General features: G+C 58.5%; 9 protein-coding genes across 10 annotated transcripts; 6 read left to right on the top strand and 3 right to left on the bottom strand.

The window, feature by feature from the left end:
- Positions 1 to 18: 18 nt before the first annotated feature.
- On the bottom strand, positions 19 to 2,003 carry SDRG_03704 (hypothetical protein; the record flags this gene model as incomplete). The annotated part of the gene is made up of 10 exons (XM_008609342.1): positions 19 to 393; positions 443 to 517; positions 563 to 624; positions 667 to 789; positions 843 to 921; positions 965 to 1,117; positions 1,169 to 1,363; positions 1,408 to 1,587; positions 1,629 to 1,907; positions 1,971 to 2,003. 10 exons carry the CDS (start codon positions 2,001 to 2,003, stop codon positions 19 to 21), a joined length of 1,554 nt encoding a protein of 517 aa, XP_008607564.1.
- Positions 2,004 to 2,518: 515 nt separating this feature from the next.
- On the top strand, positions 2,519 to 3,622 carry SDRG_03703 (hypothetical protein). The gene has a single exon (XM_008609341.1). It carries the CDS (start codon positions 2,789 to 2,791, stop codon positions 3,539 to 3,541), a length of 753 nt encoding a protein of 250 aa, XP_008607563.1. The 5' UTR covers positions 2,519 to 2,788; the 3' UTR covers positions 3,542 to 3,622.
- An 869-nt stretch (positions 3,623 to 4,491) lies between these two features.
- Positions 4,492 to 5,149, top strand: SDRG_03702 (hypothetical protein). The gene has a single exon (XM_008609340.1). It carries the CDS (start codon positions 4,524 to 4,526, stop codon positions 5,100 to 5,102), a length of 579 nt encoding a protein of 192 aa, XP_008607562.1. The 5' UTR covers positions 4,492 to 4,523; the 3' UTR covers positions 5,103 to 5,149.
- A 637-nt stretch (positions 5,150 to 5,786) lies between these two features.
- On the top strand, positions 5,787 to 9,268 carry SDRG_03701 (hypothetical protein; the record flags this gene model as incomplete). The annotated part of the gene is made up of 12 exons (XM_008609339.1): positions 5,787 to 6,423; positions 6,467 to 6,757; positions 6,800 to 6,954; positions 6,999 to 7,318; positions 7,367 to 7,502; positions 7,552 to 7,707; positions 7,754 to 7,841; positions 7,883 to 8,223; positions 8,278 to 8,409; positions 8,452 to 8,632; positions 8,689 to 8,843; positions 8,888 to 9,268. 12 exons carry the CDS (start codon positions 5,787 to 5,789, stop codon positions 9,266 to 9,268), a joined length of 2,973 nt encoding a protein of 990 aa, XP_008607561.1.
- On the bottom strand, positions 9,203 to 10,542 carry SDRG_03700 (hypothetical protein). The gene is made up of 7 exons (XM_008609338.1): positions 10,330 to 10,542; positions 10,204 to 10,281; positions 10,090 to 10,155; positions 9,934 to 10,035; positions 9,806 to 9,882; positions 9,566 to 9,762; positions 9,203 to 9,518 (listed from the first exon to the last, which is right to left on the bottom strand). The coding sequence occupies exons 1-7, from the start codon at positions 10,525 to 10,527 to the stop codon at positions 9,349 to 9,351; spliced, it is 888 nt and encodes a 295-aa protein (XP_008607560.1). The 5' UTR covers positions 10,528 to 10,542; the 3' UTR covers positions 9,203 to 9,348.
- A 311-nt stretch (positions 10,543 to 10,853) lies between these two features.
- On the top strand, positions 10,854 to 11,799 carry SDRG_03699 (YggS family pyridoxal phosphate enzyme). The gene is made up of 4 exons (XM_008609337.1): positions 10,854 to 10,972; positions 11,027 to 11,116; positions 11,162 to 11,626; positions 11,674 to 11,799. Exons 1-4 carry the CDS (start codon positions 10,895 to 10,897, stop codon positions 11,740 to 11,742), a joined length of 702 nt encoding a protein of 233 aa, XP_008607559.1. The 5' UTR covers positions 10,854 to 10,894; the 3' UTR covers positions 11,743 to 11,799.
- A 1,523-nt stretch (positions 11,800 to 13,322) lies between these two features.
- SDRG_03698 lies at positions 13,323 to 16,352 on the top strand. 2 transcript variants are annotated; one of them, XM_008609336.1, is made up of 9 exons: positions 13,323 to 13,675; positions 13,720 to 13,952; positions 13,997 to 14,407; positions 14,453 to 14,712; positions 14,762 to 14,876; positions 14,924 to 15,052; positions 15,096 to 15,224; positions 15,274 to 15,625; positions 15,682 to 16,352. In XM_008609336.1, the coding sequence occupies exons 1-9, from the start codon at positions 13,358 to 13,360 to the stop codon at positions 16,291 to 16,293; spliced, it is 2,559 nt and encodes an 852-aa protein (XP_008607558.1). In that variant the 5' UTR covers positions 13,323 to 13,357; the 3' UTR covers positions 16,294 to 16,352. The 2 variants fall into 2 exon arrangements, with proteins under 2 accessions (XP_008607558.1, XP_008607557.1); XM_008609335.1 differs by having other exon boundaries at positions 15,667 to 16,352.
- Positions 16,353 to 17,189: 837 nt separating this feature from the next.
- SDRG_03697 (hypothetical protein) lies at positions 17,190 to 19,069 on the top strand (the record flags this gene model as incomplete). Its single annotated transcript, XM_008609334.1, has 2 exons — positions 17,190 to 17,764; positions 18,384 to 19,069. 2 exons carry the CDS (start codon positions 17,190 to 17,192, stop codon positions 19,006 to 19,008), a joined length of 1,200 nt encoding a protein of 399 aa, XP_008607556.1. The 3' UTR covers positions 19,009 to 19,069.
- A 594-nt stretch (positions 19,070 to 19,663) lies between these two features.
- Positions 19,664 to 20,324, bottom strand: SDRG_03696 (hypothetical protein; the record flags this gene model as incomplete). The annotated part of the gene is made up of 1 exon (XM_008609333.1): positions 19,664 to 20,324. The coding sequence occupies exon 1, from the start codon at positions 20,303 to 20,305 to the stop codon at positions 19,664 to 19,666; it is 642 nt and encodes a 213-aa protein (XP_008607555.1). The 5' UTR covers positions 20,306 to 20,324.
- Between the last annotated feature and the right edge of the window lie 492 nt (positions 20,325 to 20,816).

Below are 20,816 nucleotides of genomic sequence, written 5' to 3'. Positions count from 1 at the left end.
CCACAATGTGATCGATGGTCAATCGAGCAACTCGAACGCCAAACTGCTCGCAAACTCCATCTTGGTCGCACCTGTCCACTCGGTCTTGACGGTCTTGGCGATCTCCGACTCGGGCATCGCTTGCGGCTCGGCGATGACCGTCGCCGCCTCTTTCTGCAGCATCTCGCCGAGGTCGACAAACGTCGTCTCGGGCTCGTTGGGGTACATTTCCCGCCACGTCTTGCCGGCCGCCTTGGCGGCTGCAACCTTGACGTCGTTCTCAGCCTTGCGCGCTTTGCGCTCGTCTTCGGACTTTTTCGCCTTCTCGGCCCGATCCGCCTTGCGCTGGTCTAAAATGTGCATCGACAACATGTCCTTGCGGTGGAAGCGGTCTTCCGGTAGCTCGTCTTCTTCCTACAAATCGGTGCAACATGAGTGCGTTGGCGTGGCATACGTGGCGTACTGTAATCGGACTCTCGACTGTCGCCGGGAGCACTGTGGGTTCAAGTTGAAACTTGTCTGCAAGCGACGGTTCTTTCTACATGCATGCTTCAACAAGCATGCAAGACGAGATGCGTCGTACCCTGACGTCGTCACTGCCGTCGTCGAGAGCCTGCGAAAGCATCCATGGCGCCGATCCCGCATCTACGCGTGTCGATATGCTACGTGATAACACGAGAGGTGTACCTGGCGCGAGCTGCTGGGCGTGGAACGTTGCATCCACAGCCATCGCAATCGTGAGCGCTTGGTTGGCCGCCGCGTAGTCTGCTGTGACCCCACTCGCATCGATAGGGTACGGCAGGTACGTGGCTACGCGCCATCATGATCTTGCGTCGCTTCTCGTCTGCAGCAATCCCACATACCATGCTCGACGTAGCCAGGCACGTTCACCACGAGGTACTCGGCGCGGGCGTGAACCTGAATGTCCTTGGGGCTGGTTACCTACGCATCGAGTTTGAAACGCATCCACAGGCGTGTCTCGTACTGCGGATGGAAATTCGAACCGCATCTGGAGGTGGCGTGGTGCACTAGCGAGGTGCGCCTTCGACAAGGCCGGACCCCCTTCGCACGCCGGTACTTGTGCACAGACGCGCCACTCGTTGGACGCCACAGATTCCATCAAGATACCCATGAGCGGCTGGAGCACAATGGGCGCGGCAGGCGGCGCGGGTTTGGCGGGTCGATCGACCTCTTCGATCGTCGGCGTCTGGGCCTTGCGGATGTAGTGCTTGGCGGGGGGCAGCTCGCCCCGGTACGAGAGCTTGGGCAGCTTGTACTGCGGGTCAACTTGGAACTTGTATTTTTCTTCAATGTACTGGATCGCAAGTTCGCACAAAAAGTTACGAAACGTGCCCGAGCTGTCGGCGTCCGCGTCGAGCACAACCTGGGCGTGTACTCGGTTGTGCGAATTACGTCGGAGGCGTGTACCTGTGGGTTCACGGCCACGTCGATGGCCAAGCACGTCTTCTTGGCATGGTCCAAGACCTCGTGCGGAGGCCCGAGGCTCAGAGGCACGTGGATCCCTTCTTGCTCCTCGCCGTTCTCGTCGAGCTTCTTTTGCTTGGAGAAGATCTTGATGTGTTCGCAGGTACAAAAGTTGACAAAGAGCTAGGAAGACTTGCATGTGCGATCGTCGTAGCGCCATGTACCTTGGTCTTGGACGCTAGCTCCTTGGTCTTCATGACAAAGCCGGGCTCGACGTCAACGTACATGCCTTCCTTCTGCTCGGCGAGGCCTTCCGACTGCATGACTTTGTTGCCAGGGAAGCGAAGATCGTCGTTCGCTCCGTTGGACGCTGGCGCCGATGCCATGGCTGCCTGCAGGGCTTCCATCGAGAGGCCGTCGCCGCCGGCCGTGACCTTGGATCGCATCTCCTCCATGAAGGCCTTGTACGCATTCGGGTCGGACCGCTCCATCTCGTCGAGGTACTAGGTAGACGCCATGAGGATGCATGTACCTTCATCATCCTCGTCCCCGAGGTAGACGCATACGTTCGCATACTGCTCCATGAGGGCCGGATCCATGGCGCTTCCGGCCAAATTCGAAATCCCACGCGTATGCATTTCTGCAAAATCTGAAAACCTGCAAGAATTGATAATATGGTCAATGTGGCATCTCGCTTTAAACGTGGCACGGGCAACTAACCGATCGCGACTCATGCGAGGACACTTGCCTATCATGCACAAAGGCCGCCAAAGCGTAGCGTCTTCTTACCTTTGTCCTGGCATGACATCGACGGTACCCGAGGTGACAAGAGGACGCTTCTCTCAAGACGACGAGTCCTGCATATACACGCGGGCGCCTCTTTCATGCAGCAAGACAAAGGGACCGAGTCCAAGATCGTCCGCCATGGACGTTGCCAGCGGATGAACCAGCGCGTTGGCAAAAGCCAGAGCAGGCTCCGTATAGCAGCCGTGATGACGCAAGGCAAGCCACTGACGCCACGGCTCTTGACCGCACAAACCGCATTGCAGCGACTCTAAAGACACGCAGGCGGTTGCAGCTTCAAGCTGGTCGAGCCCATGGATGCGCAAGCAGTCTCGCCCATAGATCCGGCATTTGATCTGGTCGCGCAGGTCTGGTCTAGCTGACTTGGCGAGGGTCTCGCAGGCGCTGCGAGATTTTGGCCTTGAGAGTCGCCTTGAAGTCGCCTTGAAGGGGCACAGACGGTCGACATCATATGGCATCAGTCGAAGGTGGTGCTCCTGTCATCTCACCAGTGACAAGTGTCGTCTATTGACGACAGCAAACGGCATTGACTTGAAGTTCGGCACTGGATATCCGTTATTTTAGCTTTTAACCGACTGTTATGTCGCTTATAAAGTCCAGTAGCTGGATCCGGTTGGCATCCGGACTCGACCTCCCATCCTCAAATCAGTTTTCGGCCTCATCCAATCAGCCGCCCGTCGCCGCCCCCATGCTGCACCGTGTCCAAGCCCCGCTCCTGCGCCTTGCGCGCTCATCCCGCGCCATTCACAGCTCCGCCATGCGCATGATGCCCGAGCACATCGTCAAGGTGCCCTCGATGGGCGACTCCATCTCGGAGGGTACGGTCGTCGACCTCAAGAAGCAGATCGGTCAGCACGTCGAGATCGATGAAGTCGTCATGGTGCTCGAGACGGACAAGGTCTCGGTCGACGTCATGAGCCCGGTCGCTGGCACGCTCGTCAAGCAGTTCGTCGAGCTCGACCAGGACGTCGAGGTCGGCCGTGACCTCTTTGTCATTGACGGTGACGTCAAGGCCACGGTCGCCGCGTCGGCGCCGACGCCTGCTGCTGCGCCGGCTGCCACGCCGGCTCCAGTCGCGACGCCTGTCGCTGCGCCTGCTGCTACCCACCACCATGACGGTGCCCGTGTCCCGCGCATCAAGTTTTTGGGCAAGCGGTCATTGCTCGCCCACCCGGCGCCCGCGGCCAAGTCGGCTGCGCCGTCGACGCTTGTCGTCGCGCCGTCGTCGAGCGCGGATGTCCTGCCGTTTGGCAACTTGCCCTCGCAGTTTGCTCGCAAGCCCATTTCCAAGAAGGAGATCCACGCGATCAACACCGCGGCGTCCTTCCTGTAATTGTCTCGTCGCCGTGGCTGCCGTCATCAGAAGGCTAAAGATGTCGCCACGCGCGTGTTGAATAGAATGCACTCGTGTCTCTTTGCGCGTTTGGGCAGCGGCGACCACGCCTCGCTGCTAGATGGGACACTCGACGCCATGGCAACTACGAACTGTGTGCAGTCCCAGAGTGCAAGACAAGGACTGCCACAACGCCCCAAACTCCGAGCCTCAGGCACGAGTCTCCTTCGACACCATAGTCGAGAGCCGCCAAAACCAAGAGCAATGGACCTTGTCGAGGCGTAGTGTCAGTGTTGCCCAAAGGAATGTTGTCGCACGAAGCTGGCTGTAGGAGCCGTGTAGCGCGCATATCGCCATCCCAGCTCGCTTGCCGAGTCCTGCCAGGATCATTATTCGCGAGCCGGAGGCATCACCGAGCGATCACTTATTGGCTTTGGTTGTCGAAATATTCCGTGGAAAACCCGACTCTCACCGTTCTTTCAACCATTTTGCGTGTCTTTTGTGCAGCAAGAAACACGCAGCGTATGACCAAATCGTTGACGTCGACATCATCGAAGCTTCTTCCGTTGAGCTTGACGTTACGCGGAAGATCGCAACCCAACACATGTGGCGCCACCCGACCCTTCGTCGCTGTACGAACGCTGCTTGGCCGAGTTCTTCCTCCCTCGACGCGGCTTTGTCCCGCCTTGGCTGTCGTCGGTCTCGTGCTCTTGCGATCGCAGCTAACACCACATTTCCCTGTGCCAAACACAAACTGAAAGTGCAAAGTGGCGTGTCGCACCTTGCACTTTCTCGCGTCCAATCTCGAACGGGCTTCTTTGCGGTTCAGTGACACGCGCCATCGGCGTTCGCATGCTTGTCGCATCCGCTGTCTCCATCATACAGCCTTTTGATTGGCGCGCAGGGAAAGACGCTGTCACGCGAACGAGAGTCCCAGTTTGGAGCACGTTCCGAACTCGAAAACTTCCTCGGAAAAGCGACGATGCTCGCCCGGTCACCGCCCGCCCGCCACGGCGTCGACGCGATCCTCAACCCGTACGACGAGCACGACCTGAGCCACGACGACGACGACAGCCACCACGCCACCGCCACCTCGGAGAAGCCCAAGTTCTACATGGAGAAGCTGCACTGTCTCCTCGACGACTGCCCCGCCGACATTGCGCTCTGGAACGCCGACGGCACGGCCTTTACGGTGCTCGACGCGCCGGCCTTTGAGCGCCGCGTCCTCCCGCTCTACTTTAAACGCATAAAGTTTGACAGCTTTGCGCGGCAGCTCAACTCGTACGGCTTCAAGCGCGGGAAGAAGCGCCATGGCCATATCTACGAGTTCCAGCACCCGCAGTTTCGCCGTGGTGAGCGCGACCAGCTGCCGACGATGAAGTCGCGCATGGGCGCGCCCGACACGCAGGAGACGCTGCAGACGCGGATAGACCAGCTCACGGACGTGACCGAAACCCTCAAAGCCGAAGTCGATGCGATGAAGGAGATGCTGCACATGCTGCTGCAAAAGAAGCTACTCAAGGCCAAGCAGCGACAGCGCGCGGCCTCCCGCGACGACTAACAGTCGTGTCTATATATCTATATAACTATAAGTCGTGCCGTATCTTAGTGTTTGTTTGTCTTGCGGAATATCCGAGCTGGAGCGGCGTGGTTGGTGGTTTGTTTAGCTGGTTGACCAGTCCAGGTTGGACTTCTGGCCAGAGTTGCTCGATCGACGACCAGAAGCGTTGGCTCTATCGTCGACTCGACGACAATCGACCGACACCCAACACAAGTACTGTAGTCTGAGATGCACGAGTCTCTACTCCACCGTCGTCAGCCCTAATCCCTCGACCCATGGCAGGGACAGCTAGTAGGAGAATCGCAACACGATTCCCATGACAACGTGTTGCCGTCGTTCGACTTGAACGGCGTGCTGCACTGCTTACATAGGACCTCCGTTGTGCATTCAAATGACGGCGTATTCGTTTTTGCTGGTGGCCATCGTTGAACCAGATCTAGTCTTTTGCAGATTCCAGATTGCTTTCCAGTCGTCGAGGCGAGTCGAGTCTGGTTCGTCCAAAGGCGAGCCAAATCCCAGATCCATTTAAAAATTAGCGCTCCATTTTTCATCCATTTCCATCACGTCGGTTTTTCGCTTTCATACAAACGTTTATATAATCGACTGTGAATCTAGAATAAAAACAGTATATTAATTCGCATCGCGACGCGACCAATCACCAGCAGCGATCGAAAGTGCAACATCATGACGGCCATCCGCACCAGCGGCGGGCTCCATGTCTCGGCCATGGACCCGCGCGAGTACGCGCATGCGACGCTCGCCAACGGCCTCGACGTCGTGCTCATATCGGACCCGGCGACGGAGCAGGCGGCGGCGGCCATGACGGTCGGCGTCGGCTTCCTCTCGGACCCGGACGACCTCCCGGGCCTCGCGCATTTTTGCGAGCACATGCTCTTCCTCGGCACCGCCACGTACCCAGACGAGAACGCGTTCCAGAACTTCATCAGCGCGCACTTTGGCACGACGAACGCGTACACGACGTCGACGCGGACGACGTTCTACTTTGACATTGCGCCGACGCAGCTCCGCCAGGCGCTTGACTACTTTAGCGCCTTCTTCACGTGCCCGCTCTTCACCGAGTCAGCGACAAACCGCGAAATGCAAGCGGTGCACGCGGAACACTGCGCGAATCTGCAGAGCGACGTGTGGCGCCACCAGCAAGTGCTCCGCGCCATCGGCAACCCACGGCACGCGTACACCAAGTTTGGCACGGGCTCGTTCGAGACGCTCAACCAGCCGCATGTCCGCGACGCGCTCTTGACCTACTATGCCAACTACTACACGGCCGGTCGCATGAAGCTCGTCATTGTCGGCAAAGAAGGTACGCGCTCTCAACACGGCGAGGTGCCATCCTCGACGACTAGATGTACAGACGCTGCAAGCCATGGCCACGGCTCTCTTCAGCGACATTCCTGCGTCTGAAGCGTGCAATTGTCACCCTGGTTGCCGCAACTTGGCCGAGACCGCCTCCAGTCCATGCCCGATCCTCTTCAACGTCGACGGCGAGCAGCCGTACGCGCCGTCGCAGCTTCGCCGCCATGTCAAGATCGTCCCGGTGATGGACCAGCATCTCGTGCACCTTCTGTTTCCTGTCCCGCCGCTCTCGCCAACTGTCTATGGCGTGGACGCGCATACTCTCTTGGGCGAACTCCTCGGTCGACACGTCTGATTTGCCATTCTCTAACAAAGAAATGTAGGCCACGAAGGCGCCGGGTCGTTGCTTGCCTACTTCAAGGCGCAGCACTGGGCCAATACGCTCTCGGCCGGTGTCTTCAACGACGAGGTCGAGTGGACGTTCTTCACCATCTCGATCGACTGCACCGACGACGGCCTCGCGCATCTGGACGAGATGGTACCACCAAACAAAAATGACTTTATCGGATGGACTTCAACCAGGTGGCGCGCACGTTTGAAATGATTGCTCTCGTGCGCACGGATCCGCTTCCCGCGTTGCGCTGGCGCGTGCGCGAGTACCTCGCGCTTCTTCTGCTCGACGTTCAGTTTCACGAGAAGGAGGACCCGTCGAGCTACTGCGCCCACCTCGCGTCCCGACTGCACTTGTTTCCACCCCGGTTTTGCGTCACGGGGGACCTCGATGAGACGGAGCTCAACGTGGCCGACTACGACGCGACTTTAGCGGCGCTTGTGCCGTCCAACCTCCTCCTCGTCTCGGTCAGCGCGGGATACGCGTCCAGCGCGACGAGCACCGAGCCTTGGTATCGACCCATTGATAGATTGATAATGTAATCTCGGGGACGGCGTAGGTATGGCACCAAGTACAGCGTCGAGGCGCTCGATCCGGCGCTGCTCGACGCGTGGGCCTGTGCTTCGCCACACCCCGACATGGCGCTGTACAGCCCCAACGCCTTTATCCCAAACGATCTCTCGATGGTGGACTTGGTAAGCCATACTGTCTGGTTCAAGGGTGGTTCTCAAATAGTGTATCTAGGCGAACGAGTCGCCGACCCCGACGCTTTTGCGCAACGACGCGCACTGTCGGTGTTGGCACGTCGTCGACTACACGTACAAGCAGCCCAAAGTCTACCTCTCTCTCCGGTTCACGTCGGGGGCGCTGAGCATGAACCCGCACTCGTCCATCTTTACGGTAAATGCGCCGTGTTTTTTAGATTTCGGGATATTTGGATTGCTAGGATGTATATGTCGAATGCATGCACGAAGCTCTCAATGCTATCGCGTACGATGCGTCGCGCGCCGGCCTCAGCTACCACTTGCACGAAGGTACTCGTACCTCGGACGACCGTCACACTGAATACGGCTAGGCGTCACGTCGCTGACGCTGACGGTCGATGGCTTTCGCGAGACGGCGCCCAAGCTGACGCGCCACATTCTTGAGACGATGACGTCATGCGCTGTCTCGGAGGCGCTGTACCTCCGCGTGCACGAGTCGCTGCGCCGCAAGTACGACAACCTCGAGAGCGCGATGGACCCGCAGACGCACGCCGAGTGGGCGTCCAAGGAGCTGCTCTACGCCTACTTTGCCAGCGTCCCCGACCTCGCGACGGCCATCACGACGTGGACGTTCTCGGAATTTCAGTCGATGGCGCGCCACCTCTTCCGACAGTGCCACATCACGGCGCTCGTACACGGCAACCTCTCGGCGGTACATGCATGGGCTATGCGACATGGCGGTCCATAGCACAGGAATAATGGCTAGGCCGCCGCCACCGAGTGGCTCGACGATATCCAGGCGCACGTGCAAGCGACGCCGTCGGCCGCGTTGCCGCTTGATTTCATGAGCTACTCGCGCATCGTGGCCCTGCCGCCCGCGTCCACCTCGATCTACAAGGTCGATCGACCGGGCCATGGAGGGGCTCATGGCTCCACGTAGGTGGCGGCGCGGAATGCCGAGAACACGAACTCGGTGGTCCGGGCGTTGTATCAGATCACGCCGCTCACGGCGGCACTCGCGCCGAATGCGTACTGGACCAACTGCGCCGCGCTCTTTGCCCAGCTCACAATGGACCTCTGCTTTGCCACGCTGCGCACCGACGAGCAGCTGGGCTACACGGGTATAGTCATATTGTTTCGTATTTTTCTTATTATTGTATTTTTCGTATTTTTCTAGTCTACAGCGGACTCGCGACGATGGGCAACATATTGTACTACTCGGTTGTCGTCGAGTCGTCGACGTACAGCCCTGCGTACGTGCAAGGGCGCATCGACGCCTTCCACGCGCGCTGCCGCCAGTTCCTTCTCGATCTCCCGCTCGCCACGTTCCAAGTTGGCCCACGTTCCTCTACTTTAGATGACTCATGTAATGGTAGAAACACATTCAGACGCTGGTCCAGTCGTGGCTCCAGGGGCCGACGACGCTCGTGCAGGAGACGTCGCGGGTATGGACCAACATCTTGCTGCATCTGCCGCCACGTATTACGAACGCCAACGACGCCATGCTGCTGCAGACGCTGCACTTGGCCGACGTCGTCAGCTTCTACGACACCTTTATAGCACCGGGGGCCGCCGCCATGGTCGCGGTCCATGTCCACGGCCGCGCGTTCGTCGACGCCGTTGACGCCACCGACGACAATACGATCTCGTCCGTCGCGGCGTTCAAAGCGTCCAAGACCCTCTTTCCTCGTCCCAGCATCAACCCGCACGGGCAAGTGACGTTCGAGAAGACTGCCGTCAAGTGCTGGTCGACCTAAGATCGTATCCTACGATTAGCAAAGGCCACTCATAATTACGGCAAGGCGCGGTTGATACAAAGTTGAAACTAAGCAATACACTATTTTTTCAGCGCCGCCGCGTACGGCGTGCCGCTCAGGATGACGACGTGCTTGTCATCTGTCTTGGTATCGGCGTCCGTAATGTGCAAGTGGGTGAGGACGACCCATGACGACTGAATCGCTGCGGGGATCTCGAGGATCTTGGTCGCGGCAAAGTTTACGCGCATCCCTAGAATGTCAAACTTGATAAGTTGATACTAGTGTATGATGACGCACCGACACTGGCGTCGCGGTGCACAAATGCCTGGTCGGGCCACGCTGTGAGGGCATTCCCGTTGGCGTAGAGTGCCTTGAGTTGCGTGAGGTTATCCAAACACGCCGGCAAGCGTGTGAGTTGGTTCGAGTTGACCGACAGAATCTCGAGGCTCTGAAGCGACCCAACTGCGTCGGGCAGCTCTGTCAGCTGGTTGCCGCTACGTCCTTGGGCGTGAGCAAAACACGGGTATCAGCGAATACCGGAGGTTCAAGTCGCGAAGCGCGTGCAGCTGACCGACCGACGCCGGAAGACTCGTGAGCTTGTTGTTGTCCAGCGACTACATACATGAACATGCTAGCACCCGACGACGAAATATTGCGACTCGTACGAGCACTTGCAGGTTCGAAGCCTCGCCCAAGTTGGCAGGTACGTGCGTGAGCTTGTTGTTGGAGAGTTGCAGCATGCGCAGCTTGGGCAGCGCCAGAATCGACTAGGCATTCCGCTGCATGAGCATCGCCCACACCATCCACGTGCTAGCGAATACATCGGGAATCGTCTCGAGGTCGTTGTTGGTGACCCAAAGCTCTTCGAGGTTCTTGAGCGCGCCAATCTTCGTAGCCACCCATGGTCAAGGTTCGTCTGGAAGCCACGAGCGTACCTCGGCGGGCAGCGACGTCAAGTGGTTGTAGCCGAGGTCCAGCACGGCCAGCGGTGTGTTGGCGAGGATACCGATGCGCTACGTTCATGGGGCTAAGGCCATGATGGTTATATCGGTATCGAGTACGTCGACGCTGTGCAACTGGTTGTCGTAGAGCGACAGGCGGCGAAGGTTGCCAAAGGCCGGGAGGTTGTCGAGCGAGCAAAGCACCTTGAGGCTGCCGAGGAACTCGGCGGACCGGCGCCCAAGCCGCAGCTCCTCGCGCGAGTCGTTCTCGTCGACCATGATGGCCGGGATCTTCCGCAGGTCCTTCTGCACGAACATCGGGCTTGTTGTTTGGCAACGATTTCCGCTGCCACGGATTGGCTGTCCCTTTAACGTATTTTACCTATCGAGTTAAAGCCCCAAAACGCAGGAAGAGCACAGAAGTCGACCCCAGATCGCTCGCGTTTAACGCGTGCCGCAGCGCGCGAGGATTGGCTGAAATACAATTCAAATCCAGTCGAAACGCCGCGTGTATTTAAATACATTTGGTTTTTGTGGCATATATTGCGTGAGCTAAAATCACACGTTATCATTAAAATACGAAATCGTTGAAATACCTGTCCGACCTCCCACGGGGCTGCAGAGACGTGATTGGTTGAAACACCAAAAACCGTCACGCCATTATTCGCCAAACCCGAGGCGAAGCATGTCGGTCTCGCGCAACTTGCAGCACGTCCGGGCCAAGGTGGCGGAAGCCCTCGCCGCAAGCCCATGGAAGCAGCAGGTAGCCGCTCGTCGCCCTCGCCGTGGCGCTAGCTCATCCTGCGCTTGCGACTAGTGTACCTTGGTCGCGGTGAGCAAGACCAAGCCCGTCGCCGACGTCGAGGAGGCGTACAACCAAGGCCAGCGCCACTTTGGCGAAAACTACGTACGTCGCCGCCCATGCGCTAAGCGTCCTGAGGTGTCTCGATAGATCCAGGAACTGGTCGAGAAGGCGCCGCTGTGCCCGGCCGATATCCAGTGGCATTTCATCGGCCACTTGCAGTCCAACAAGGTCAAGACGCTTATCACGGGAGTGCCGAACCTCTTTATGGTTGAGAGCGTCGACTCGGTGAAGCTCGCCAACAAGCTCGACTCGGCGTGGGCGATGAAGGGCACGGGCAAGCCGCTGCCCGTGCTCGTGCAGGTCAACACGTCGGGCGAGGAGCAAAAGAGCGGCGTCGCGCCCGAGGACTGCGTCGCGCTCGCCTCGCACATCAAGACGAGCTGCGCCAATTTGGCTTTCCAGGGGCTGATGACAATCGGCCGCTTCGACGACGAGACGGACGACTGCTTTCTCAAGCTCGTGGCCTGCCGCCAGGAGATTAGCGTTGCCTTGGGCATCGACGAGGCGGCGCTCGCACTCAGTATGGGCATGTCGGACGACTTTGAATCGGCGGTACGTCGATCTGTTTGGTTCATTCTCAAAACGTTGCGTGCAACTAGATTGCGCACGGCAGCACGTACGTGCGCGTCGGCTCGACGATCTTTGGCCGCCGAAATTACGCCACTTAAGAACCAACACGAGCGTGTCTTGTGCGATAGTCTAAGGTGCGGAATGCACAGCTGTGCAGGATCACGCTCGGTCGCAGCAGGTGACCGTCGCAAAATGCAGCCGCTGGACTCGGCGAATACCTCGCGCCACGGTGAGCGCAGGGTGCAGCCAACGTCTCACCAGCTGCGAGAGAGATCGATGGTCCGGCCAAGCGCAATGCCAGAGTCCCTACGCAAAGCCACTGTAGTGATATGGTCCTTGATGCTACGAGAGACGCACGGGCAGCGTGGTGTCAAACACGCCTGGCTAACGCCTGGCTGAGGCGACAGGGTGCGTGCACCAAGCGCAGACGACGCAGTGGCCGCGGGACCGAGACAACGACCGCCTGCACGTTGTGAGCGTCTACCGTAAGCGCTCGAGACCTGTCCACGCCTCCGATATCTTTACCTTACGACAAAGTACCCTACGACTACCTGAGAGCTGGTTACTGAGGGCACTGACTGATGCACGGCCAGCGTCGGTGCGTTGAACAGCAGCGACGGCGCTTGCAGCTCCGAGCAGCTCGACACGTCGAGAGCCTCAGCACTCGAAGGTACTCGCGCAGTTGTCAAGGGTGCGGCCCCCGACCGAGATGCGGTGCAGATTCTGCACAGATTTAGCAGAACAACGCGTGAAAGTATCTAGCAAAGGAGTACCTTGAGATGTAGGGACGCACGCCATTGCATCGGAGTTTATGGTGGCGTCATCTGCATCTGGTCCGAGAAGCACCGCGGGGCGAAGGCCGCAAAGCAACGAGTGAGACGACACTGGTACGGTGGCCTGGGGCTTCCTGACCGTCGATAGGCGGCGCGATCGTCCATCGAGACTGATGACTAGCCATTTTCAGTAGAAACGTCGAGGACTCTAGTATGTATTAGGCGGTTACGGTACGAGCCATGTTGGCACAAGGACCTTGCGGACGTGTGCGCATGGCACGTCGGACAGGTGTCGCTCCTCCACGCATCAAAGTGGTCAGTCGACCCGATCTGAGAAGCTCCGAACCACTTTTCTGAACGCACGGACCAGATTTTGGCCCGATTCGGTGCTCGCCACCTACACTGTACGCAGAATCCATGATCAACGAGACGACCTTTCTCGCCAAGAACTACTAGACGATCGACTAACTGTGGCGAATCAAATACACCAAAGAGTAGAAGACGGAAGGAACCAGCTGCAATGCTTGACGCTCGCTGCCCATCCGCGCGGTCGCAGCTGCAAGGTTGCAGGTGCTTGGACCTCCTTTGCATTGCTATGCGGCGTCGGACCAGTTTAGGCCCGGCAATCAACTGACCCGTTGGGTGCCCTGCTGGCGCCACTCTCGACGTTCGTCTAAGCTTCTTCCTCTGAGCTAGTAGTCACTCGCTTGGCGGTGGGGCTCGAGCCCTTGCACGGGCGTCGTACAGTGTACTTGAAGACGGTGGCATGTAGTTAGTCGTTCCTGTCCACTTAGTCGATCTCACGACAAGATCCAAGCGTCGGGTGGAGTGTGTTTAAAAAATATACGCACTTGGATACAATTATCCAGTGAGAATAAAATATAGAATTAAAAAGTGGTCGCACCGGCTGGGCAGCATTACCAACACGAGTCGCCAGAGCATGGGCCGGGAAGACGATAGGACGCTGCGAGCGTTGGCAGACAACCGCTTCCTCCTTGGCCCCGGTACGAGCAGCAGCATGGGCAGTACCGTGACCATCCTCCGGTCCGTCCTGACCATGGCGTCGCTCACGGGCTGCTTCTTCGTCGTCATGAGCTACCTCCTCTTCATGCCCCTGCGCAAGTCGCCCTCGAACCTCGTGCTCTGGATGGCGCTCTTCGCCATGGCTATGCACCTCTCGATGATCCTACAGACAGGCTTCGACATGCCCTCCGTGCCCACGCTCGGCCACTGCGTCGAAATTGGCACGACGACCGAGGTACGCTCGCCCCTGCGGCCCCAGGGCTCATTCTGCGCTTGTAGTTTCTTGTCATCGTCCAAGAGCTCTACCTCGCCATGATGACCGTCGACCTTTACATCACGACGCGCAATCCATTCTCGTACTTTCGCACGCTCTACTACCACCTCATCGTGGGCACGACCGGCGCGGTCTGGGCGTACATCTTCTCATCCGACGGCGCGGTACCCGGCGCATCGCCGCTCGGCGTCTGCTGGTTCAACGCGAGCCACCCGAACGCCTACGTCTTTGTGTGCATGTAGGGTCTCTTCCTTCTCATGTCGCCTTGCTCATGCTGCGTAGCTACCTCGTCGCGCCATTGGCCATGATCTACGGCGTCGGCTTCATGCTCTTTATCGTCGCAAGGAACCGCATCAACGACGGGTACGACGACACGTCGACGTCGGCGGCCCGGACGCTCTCGCTGCGCCAGATGAAGCTCTACGTCGGTGTCTCGGCGCTCTACTGGTTCATCGTCGGTTTTGGCTCGCTCATCATCCTCTACGGCGCTGGCCTCGACGACGTCACCGACCCGCTCTACGCGTTCTGGAGCCTCATGTTCGCGTCCAAGGGTCTCGTCATAGCGGGTCTCTACTGCCACATCATGCGCGTCGGCTCGGTCTTTCACCTCTGGCGCATCGGCGACTACGACCCGCTCATGAAGGTCCAGGGCGTCAACTGGGTCCTTCGCCGCGACGTGCTCTACTTTGCGCGGTACATCTCGATCTCAAAGTCAATTTGAATCTGAAAGTATGGTAGCATGGGCATCTGCGAGTCCATGTCGCCGTCCGTGCAGCTCGTGCCCGATGTCGACCAGAGCAAGTACGCCGTGCGGAGCCTCGAGCTCGTCGGCCGCACCGAGTCGCACCGCGCCGTCTTCCGCGACTACGAGGCCGACTCGTTCGATGAGATTCGGCGCATCTCGGGCATCTCCACCGAGTCGTTCGTGCGCTCGATGAGCGTCCACACGCGCGAGCGGTTTAGCGAGGGCAAGTCGGGCGCCTTCCTCTATTTTACCGGTACCTTTTGGCTCGATGCCGTCAAATTGTCACAAATTACATGTAATAGGAGACCAGCGCTTCATCCTCAAGACGTGCACGCAGGCCGAGCAGCAGTACTTGCTGCAGATTCTACCGCAGTACATTCGCCATTTGACGTCCTTCCCCAACTCGTTCCTCTCACGGTACACTCTGCGACGGCGACCACTCAGATCTGAGAGGCATGGACTAGATATGTCGGCTGCTACGACCTCATCGTGTACGACCAGACTGTGCGCTTCATCGTGCTGGCCAACGTCATGCAAAACCCGTCCGTGGACGTCGACGAGTTCTTTGATCTCAAAGGCAGCTACGTCGGCCGGTAAACGTGAACTCCTGCATAACGTAGACTTATAGCGACGTAGGTACGATGACCCGATGGCCCAAGGGGTCCGGAAGGTCTGCAAGTACTGCGGCATGGAGTTTGTCGTTGGCATGACCCAAGAGCTCTGCAAGATGAACCCGTTTCCCAACCAAGGCCACACGCAAGAGATGTACCGCGCCCTTTTGCAATCTGAAACAAATCTGACATGTGCTATGTAGTTGTGGCAAGGACCTCAACTGGGCGTCGCGCCAGATCTCGCTCGACAACGAGCTCGCCGACAAAATTGCGACGCAGCTCAACACGGACAGCGAGTTTTTGCGCTCGATCAACTCGATCGACTACTCGCTCATGGTGGGGTTGCACACGGTGGGGCTGCCGCGGCCGCCGCGACCGGTTCCGTACAGCGCGAGCACGCCGCCGCAGAACGACAACGCGACGCCAAGCTACGTGTTTCACGACCACGACGACGAGTCCCGGGACGGTGTCCACCAGCCCATCTACCTCAAGGACCACATCGAGTACGAAGCGATGGCGTCGCCCGACTCTTCGTGCGTCAGCAACGTCACCGAGGTAGGCTCTCTCTCGATGTGTGTACTGTGACCAGTCATCAGGTGGTGCTGCTGCAGGACACCAAACATGCTGGGAACAAGAATGGGTTTGGGAAGGGCACGAGCCTCGACAAAATCTCGAGCTCACCGACGCCGCAGCTGTATCAGCACCGCGCGGAAGACTGTGTCGTGTACCTCGGTATCATTGACATTTTGACGCCGTGGAGCATTCGCAAACAGCTCGAGCACTGGTTCCGCGTCTACTTGCAGTGCAAGGACCGCCAAGGCATCTCGTGCGTCGACCCCAAGCAGTACGCCAACCGGTTCCGGGACCACGTCGTCGCCGTCGTCATCCAGGGCAAGAAGCCGCCGCCGCATCTCGAGGAGAAGCACAAGCAGCTCGAGAAGAAGCATTCGCAGCTGCCACTGAGTCAGCGCGAGTCGCTGAGCTCGGCGGGCCAGCAACCGATGATGAGCTTCCAGACTCCGCCGCCGGCGCGGGCACCGACGATGGTCGCCTCGGACTTTACCGGGTCGCACCTCGTACTCGACCATGTGCCGTCGTCCCGCTACTCGGGCTCGTCGTCGGTTGCCGCAGCGGTCGGGCCCACGTCGTTTGGCCAGCCCTACGGCATGTACTCGATGAGCTCGTTCCGTAGTGCGCAGACGCAACAGCAACATTATGCATGAGGCAACTAGTAGCCTCGTATTTATAAATGAGAATCGTGGGTGTTGACTTCGTCTAGTAAGTCTAGTACGCGACGCGTGCGATAGATCAACAAAACTGACAATACGTCGTCGATCAATGTAGTGCGAGTTGGAGCCGCTGGGGTTAGGGTTCTGGCGGCAGTGGCGACGTGAGCTTGACTTGTACGATGCACCTGAGAGCCCCAAGACCGAGAAGTATGCAGAGCAACGGGGGTATATGTCCCCACCATACATACTGTTGTGACGAGCGCCAGCCAGCGCCGAGGCGACCACGATGGCTGCGTAGACGTCGCGGCCAGCCGCCCCAAAACGAATGCGAGAATGAGCGATAGGACGTTTGCTGGTGCAGCGGGCAGCTTTGGCGCTCGCGGTGCTTTTGGTCTCCCAGGCTTTTGTCGCCAACATCCACATCGACTACGCGCTCATCGTCATCGGGCGTCACGGTGGCTCTTGCGTCGCTGAGCTTCAACTCGCCACTGCCGTTGATTCTCGCGTCGGCTTTCGGGGGCTCGTATCGGTTATTGCGATTTGGATGGTGACGAGCAATGAGACTCGTTCGGTTGATACGGACACGGACGTCATGACGGCCCTCTTCACTCGCACCACTGGTGTTCCTAGGTGGTCGCTTGGTGCACTTCACGGCCCCGGCGACGACCCACCCACAAGACGCCTCGCACGGCTCCGTGTGCAGCTGTTTAGCCTTTGCTTTTTGTATAACTATCTATTATCCGCAGTTAGGTCTGGGAGGGTTAATACTTGACGTTCCGACTACAGAGCACTAGCGGTACACGTAGTGTATGGCATTGCGCGGTTTCCATTGGTGTCACTTCGCAGTCCCACTCCCGTGCGACACTGGCGTGTCCGCCGTTGAAACTAAAATGGCGACCGATGACACCGCCCTCGCGACGGCCATCGCGTCGTTGGCCCTAGCGCTACCCGTGCTCCTCGCTGGCTGCCGCTATTCCCGCTACACAAGTGTCGTCTCTGGCTTTCTTCTCGGTGGTGTCGTTGCAACAACGCTGGGCGCGCCGCTTGGTGTAGCGCTTGGCCTCGGTCTCGCCATCGCGGTCGGCGGCGGCCTTCGCGAGCGCTTTGGCGCCTTCTGCACCGTGGCCGTCGCTGCGTTCATACTCGTCAGCTTTTTCGGGGGCCTTCTCGGCCTTGGCGCTGTCGCAGCGCCAATCGTGGCGGGCGTCGCAGCGGTTGGGCTCGGCGTTGCGTCTGGCGACGCACGGGACGGTCGACTCTTGGCCTTCACCGGCGCGGTGGTTGCGTCCAGTGGCGTCTTAGTCCTCACGGCTCAGTCGCTTGCAGGACTCTACTACGCGTCAGCGATTGTCTTTGGCGTCTTCTTTGTCGTTGGACTTGGAGCCCAAATCAAGTGCACAGCGCCGCCCGATGGCCTCCGCACTCTCCGGACGGTGCCCCTGCTGCCCACATCGACCAACGCAGCGTTGCTAAATCGAGAATGAGATTTCAAGACACTGTTTCGAGACACTGTATTGAGGTCATTGTCGATCCTGTTAGCTGGAGTCAAGACGCAAGGTAGAGCTGGCTGCGGCGACGGACGAGGAGCCCGATTATGCAACAGGATAGCAAACTCGAGGACACTTCAGGCTGCGTCTATGCTCTCGTGTCCAGCATCCAAGGGAATCCCCTGGATTCTTATCAGTTTTGGCGAGGAACAGGGAGCGCCCCATCAAACTCGATAAGAATCCAGGAGCCAAAAACGTTGCACACGTCTCAACCGCTGCATCAGACGGCCCGAGCCGCTCTTTCAGTCTCTCGCGCCCAAGGCCCCGTTATCGCAGACGACCCGTATCCTCGACTCTGTGCAAAAGGACTTATAGTCGACAAGTCCGCTCATCCACCAGCCTCCTACAAGGACCAATAACGACCACCTGTCATCACCGGTCGCTCTGGTTGGCGCGCGGCGTGGGTGACTGACTTGGTGATTCTGGGGTGGACACCCTCTGCCACATGTTTTTCATAGTATCCCGATGAATATACGCCGAGAGTCATTTTCCAACTTGCTCAAAGCCAAGACCGTCAACTATGCTCGATACGCCCAGCACGCTCGGCACCGCTCTCGCGATTATCGTGCTCGTGCTCGCACTGCCGATCACCTTTGTCGGCTACAAGTTTCAAGTGTTGACCGGTGCAATCTCCAGCTTCCTCCTCGGCGCCGCCTGGAGTCTGCTCGTCCTTCGCACCGCCAGCGACCTACTGAGCACGATCGTCGCGCTCGCCATCGGTGTCCTTGCCGCCGGTGTCGCCGCGCGGTTCCCTGCCGCCGGCCGCTTTGGCACCGTCGCGCTTGCGGCATTCACCGTCGCAACGGCCGTCGTCGCCGACGTCTACACCTACTACGCGCTGCTCGTCGCTGTCGTTTCAGTCGCTACGATCGTCGTCGCGTATCTGAGCTACAACTCGCGCACGGCGCTGATTCTCTCGTCGGCGTTCGCAGGGGCTTGGCTCCTCGCGGGTGCTATCGCGACCTTGACATCGACCAGTTACCGCACTTTTGACCGCGACGAGCTGTCTTTTGGCTCGGGCGGCTACGGCACCGTGACCATAATCACGCTCGCGGTCGCCTTCCTCGGTGGTCTCTTGGTGCAGCTGCGCTTCACAGCGCCCGTCGACGCCACATCGCCGACGACAACACCGGAGAACGAGGTGCCATTCACGGCCGTCTAATCAGCGTCGTATCGTAATATAGTCTTGTATAGTTATATAGTCTTTTTGTTTTGTTGCACAAGACGCGTCGTACCGCCTGGAATGCACCAACAACATTGCTCAACTGGTACATACTCTCTTGCGAAAAGTAACGCGCCAACGGGACTCGAACCCAGAGCTGAGCCACCCATGTGGTACTACTAGTACAGGAATAATAATGCCTCTCGATCAAGGGAATAAAGCTTGGTTCTTTCCTTGGTCTCGACTGCGCCGGCCCACAGTACCAAGTTACAACGCTCAACCCGGCGCTACCCGGTGGCCAACCAGTGGCTAAATATGTCGACCAGAGCCACCGCTTTTGACGATAGACAGGCTGTGAGAGAGCCAGCATACACGCAGCAGACTTGTATCGTGTATGTTGACAGGCGCTTGACATAGCGCGCTGCCAAATGGTTGTTGCTGACGTTTCCAGTCTTCATGGCCACTTCGCATGTCGCGACTTGGAGGACGCACACGTTTCAAGCACTCATCGACGATCTGTCCTAGTCATAGAGGATCCGCTGAGCGCCAAACGCAGATTCGCAGCGACAAAGACACAACCAGTCCATCGCTTCCGTCCTGATGCTTTGAGTCTGCATACATTCGATTTGTAATACAGACTGTATAAGGCTAAAGGCTAGACAGCTGCGTACGGAGCCGTGCGCGGTGTCTCTTCACTTGCGAGTGTCGGCGCGGGCGGGGTGTCGAGGGGCGCCGTGAAGCGGAATTGCACCACGAGGCCACCGAGGAACGCCAGCGCAAGCACAAGAATAACCATGGTGCCGTCACTGTCCATCTCGAACGATCGTTCGTAGCGGTCAAAAGCGCGGTCGGTTGTCGCTGTCAAGATCGCGACGGCCCCCGCGAGCAGCGCTGCCCCTGAGAACGCCGACGAGAGAATTAGCGCTTTGCGTGAGTTGTAGCTCAGATACGCGATGGTGATCGTGACGACTGAGACAATGACGATAGCGAGCGCGTAGTAGGTGTAGATGCTGGCGACGACGGCCTCAGTGATCAAGAGCACCGCGAGCGCGACGGTGCCAAAGCGACCAACCACGTGGATACGTGCGGCAACGACCGCCGCAATGATGCCGATGAGAAGCGTGAGGAACGAGCTGCGCATGAAGCCAGCGATGATGAGCTTGCACCAAAGAGCGGCGGCGAAGAAGCTGGAGACGGCGCCCGTGAGGACTTGGAGCTTGTAGCCGGCAAAGGTCACGGGCAGTGCCAGCAGCAACACGACGACCGAGAGGATGGTGGCGATGATGTCGATGGTCATGGTACTTGGTGGAGGGAGGGAACACTGGGAAATGATACATCCCCAGCCGCCTCGCCCATTGGTGTCGCACGTGTCCACACTGTGTCCACGAGAGCGGGTGTTGAGGTGTAGTATCCACAGACGCTGCTGATGGTTGCCGCCATCTGCGTGGACACAGCTGCTGACGTTGATCTTCGTGTCCACTGGACATGTCGCGATTGAATTCCTACATTTCAGTTTAAAACACAAAATTCGAAATACTTCGACCGTACGAGACATTGTTATCAGGTTGAAGGTGCTGCTGGTCAGCAGTAATTATAGTGTACGTTCAAACTTGCAATGGATTATAGAATACTTTCGTAGGGATCTCTCGGACCGCAAGCGACCACGTGGCCATGGGGATGCTGAGGCGATCGCGGGTTCTCGACATCAACGTCGTCGGCGCAGGCTTCCATCAAGAGCTTCTCGAAGATGCTGAGGTCGTGGTACGGCACGTCGTCCAAGTTGCTGCAGAGCGCGTCCAAGCGCGCCT

This window comes from Saprolegnia diclina (assembly GCF_000281045.1).
Source record: "Saprolegnia diclina VS20 unplaced genomic scaffold supercont1.9, whole genome shotgun sequence".
NCBI lineage: Eukaryota > Oomycota > Saprolegniomycetes > Saprolegniales > Saprolegniaceae > Saprolegnia > Saprolegnia diclina.
Note: the sequence above shows the minus strand (reverse complement) of the source record. Positions and strands in the feature narration are given on the sequence as shown.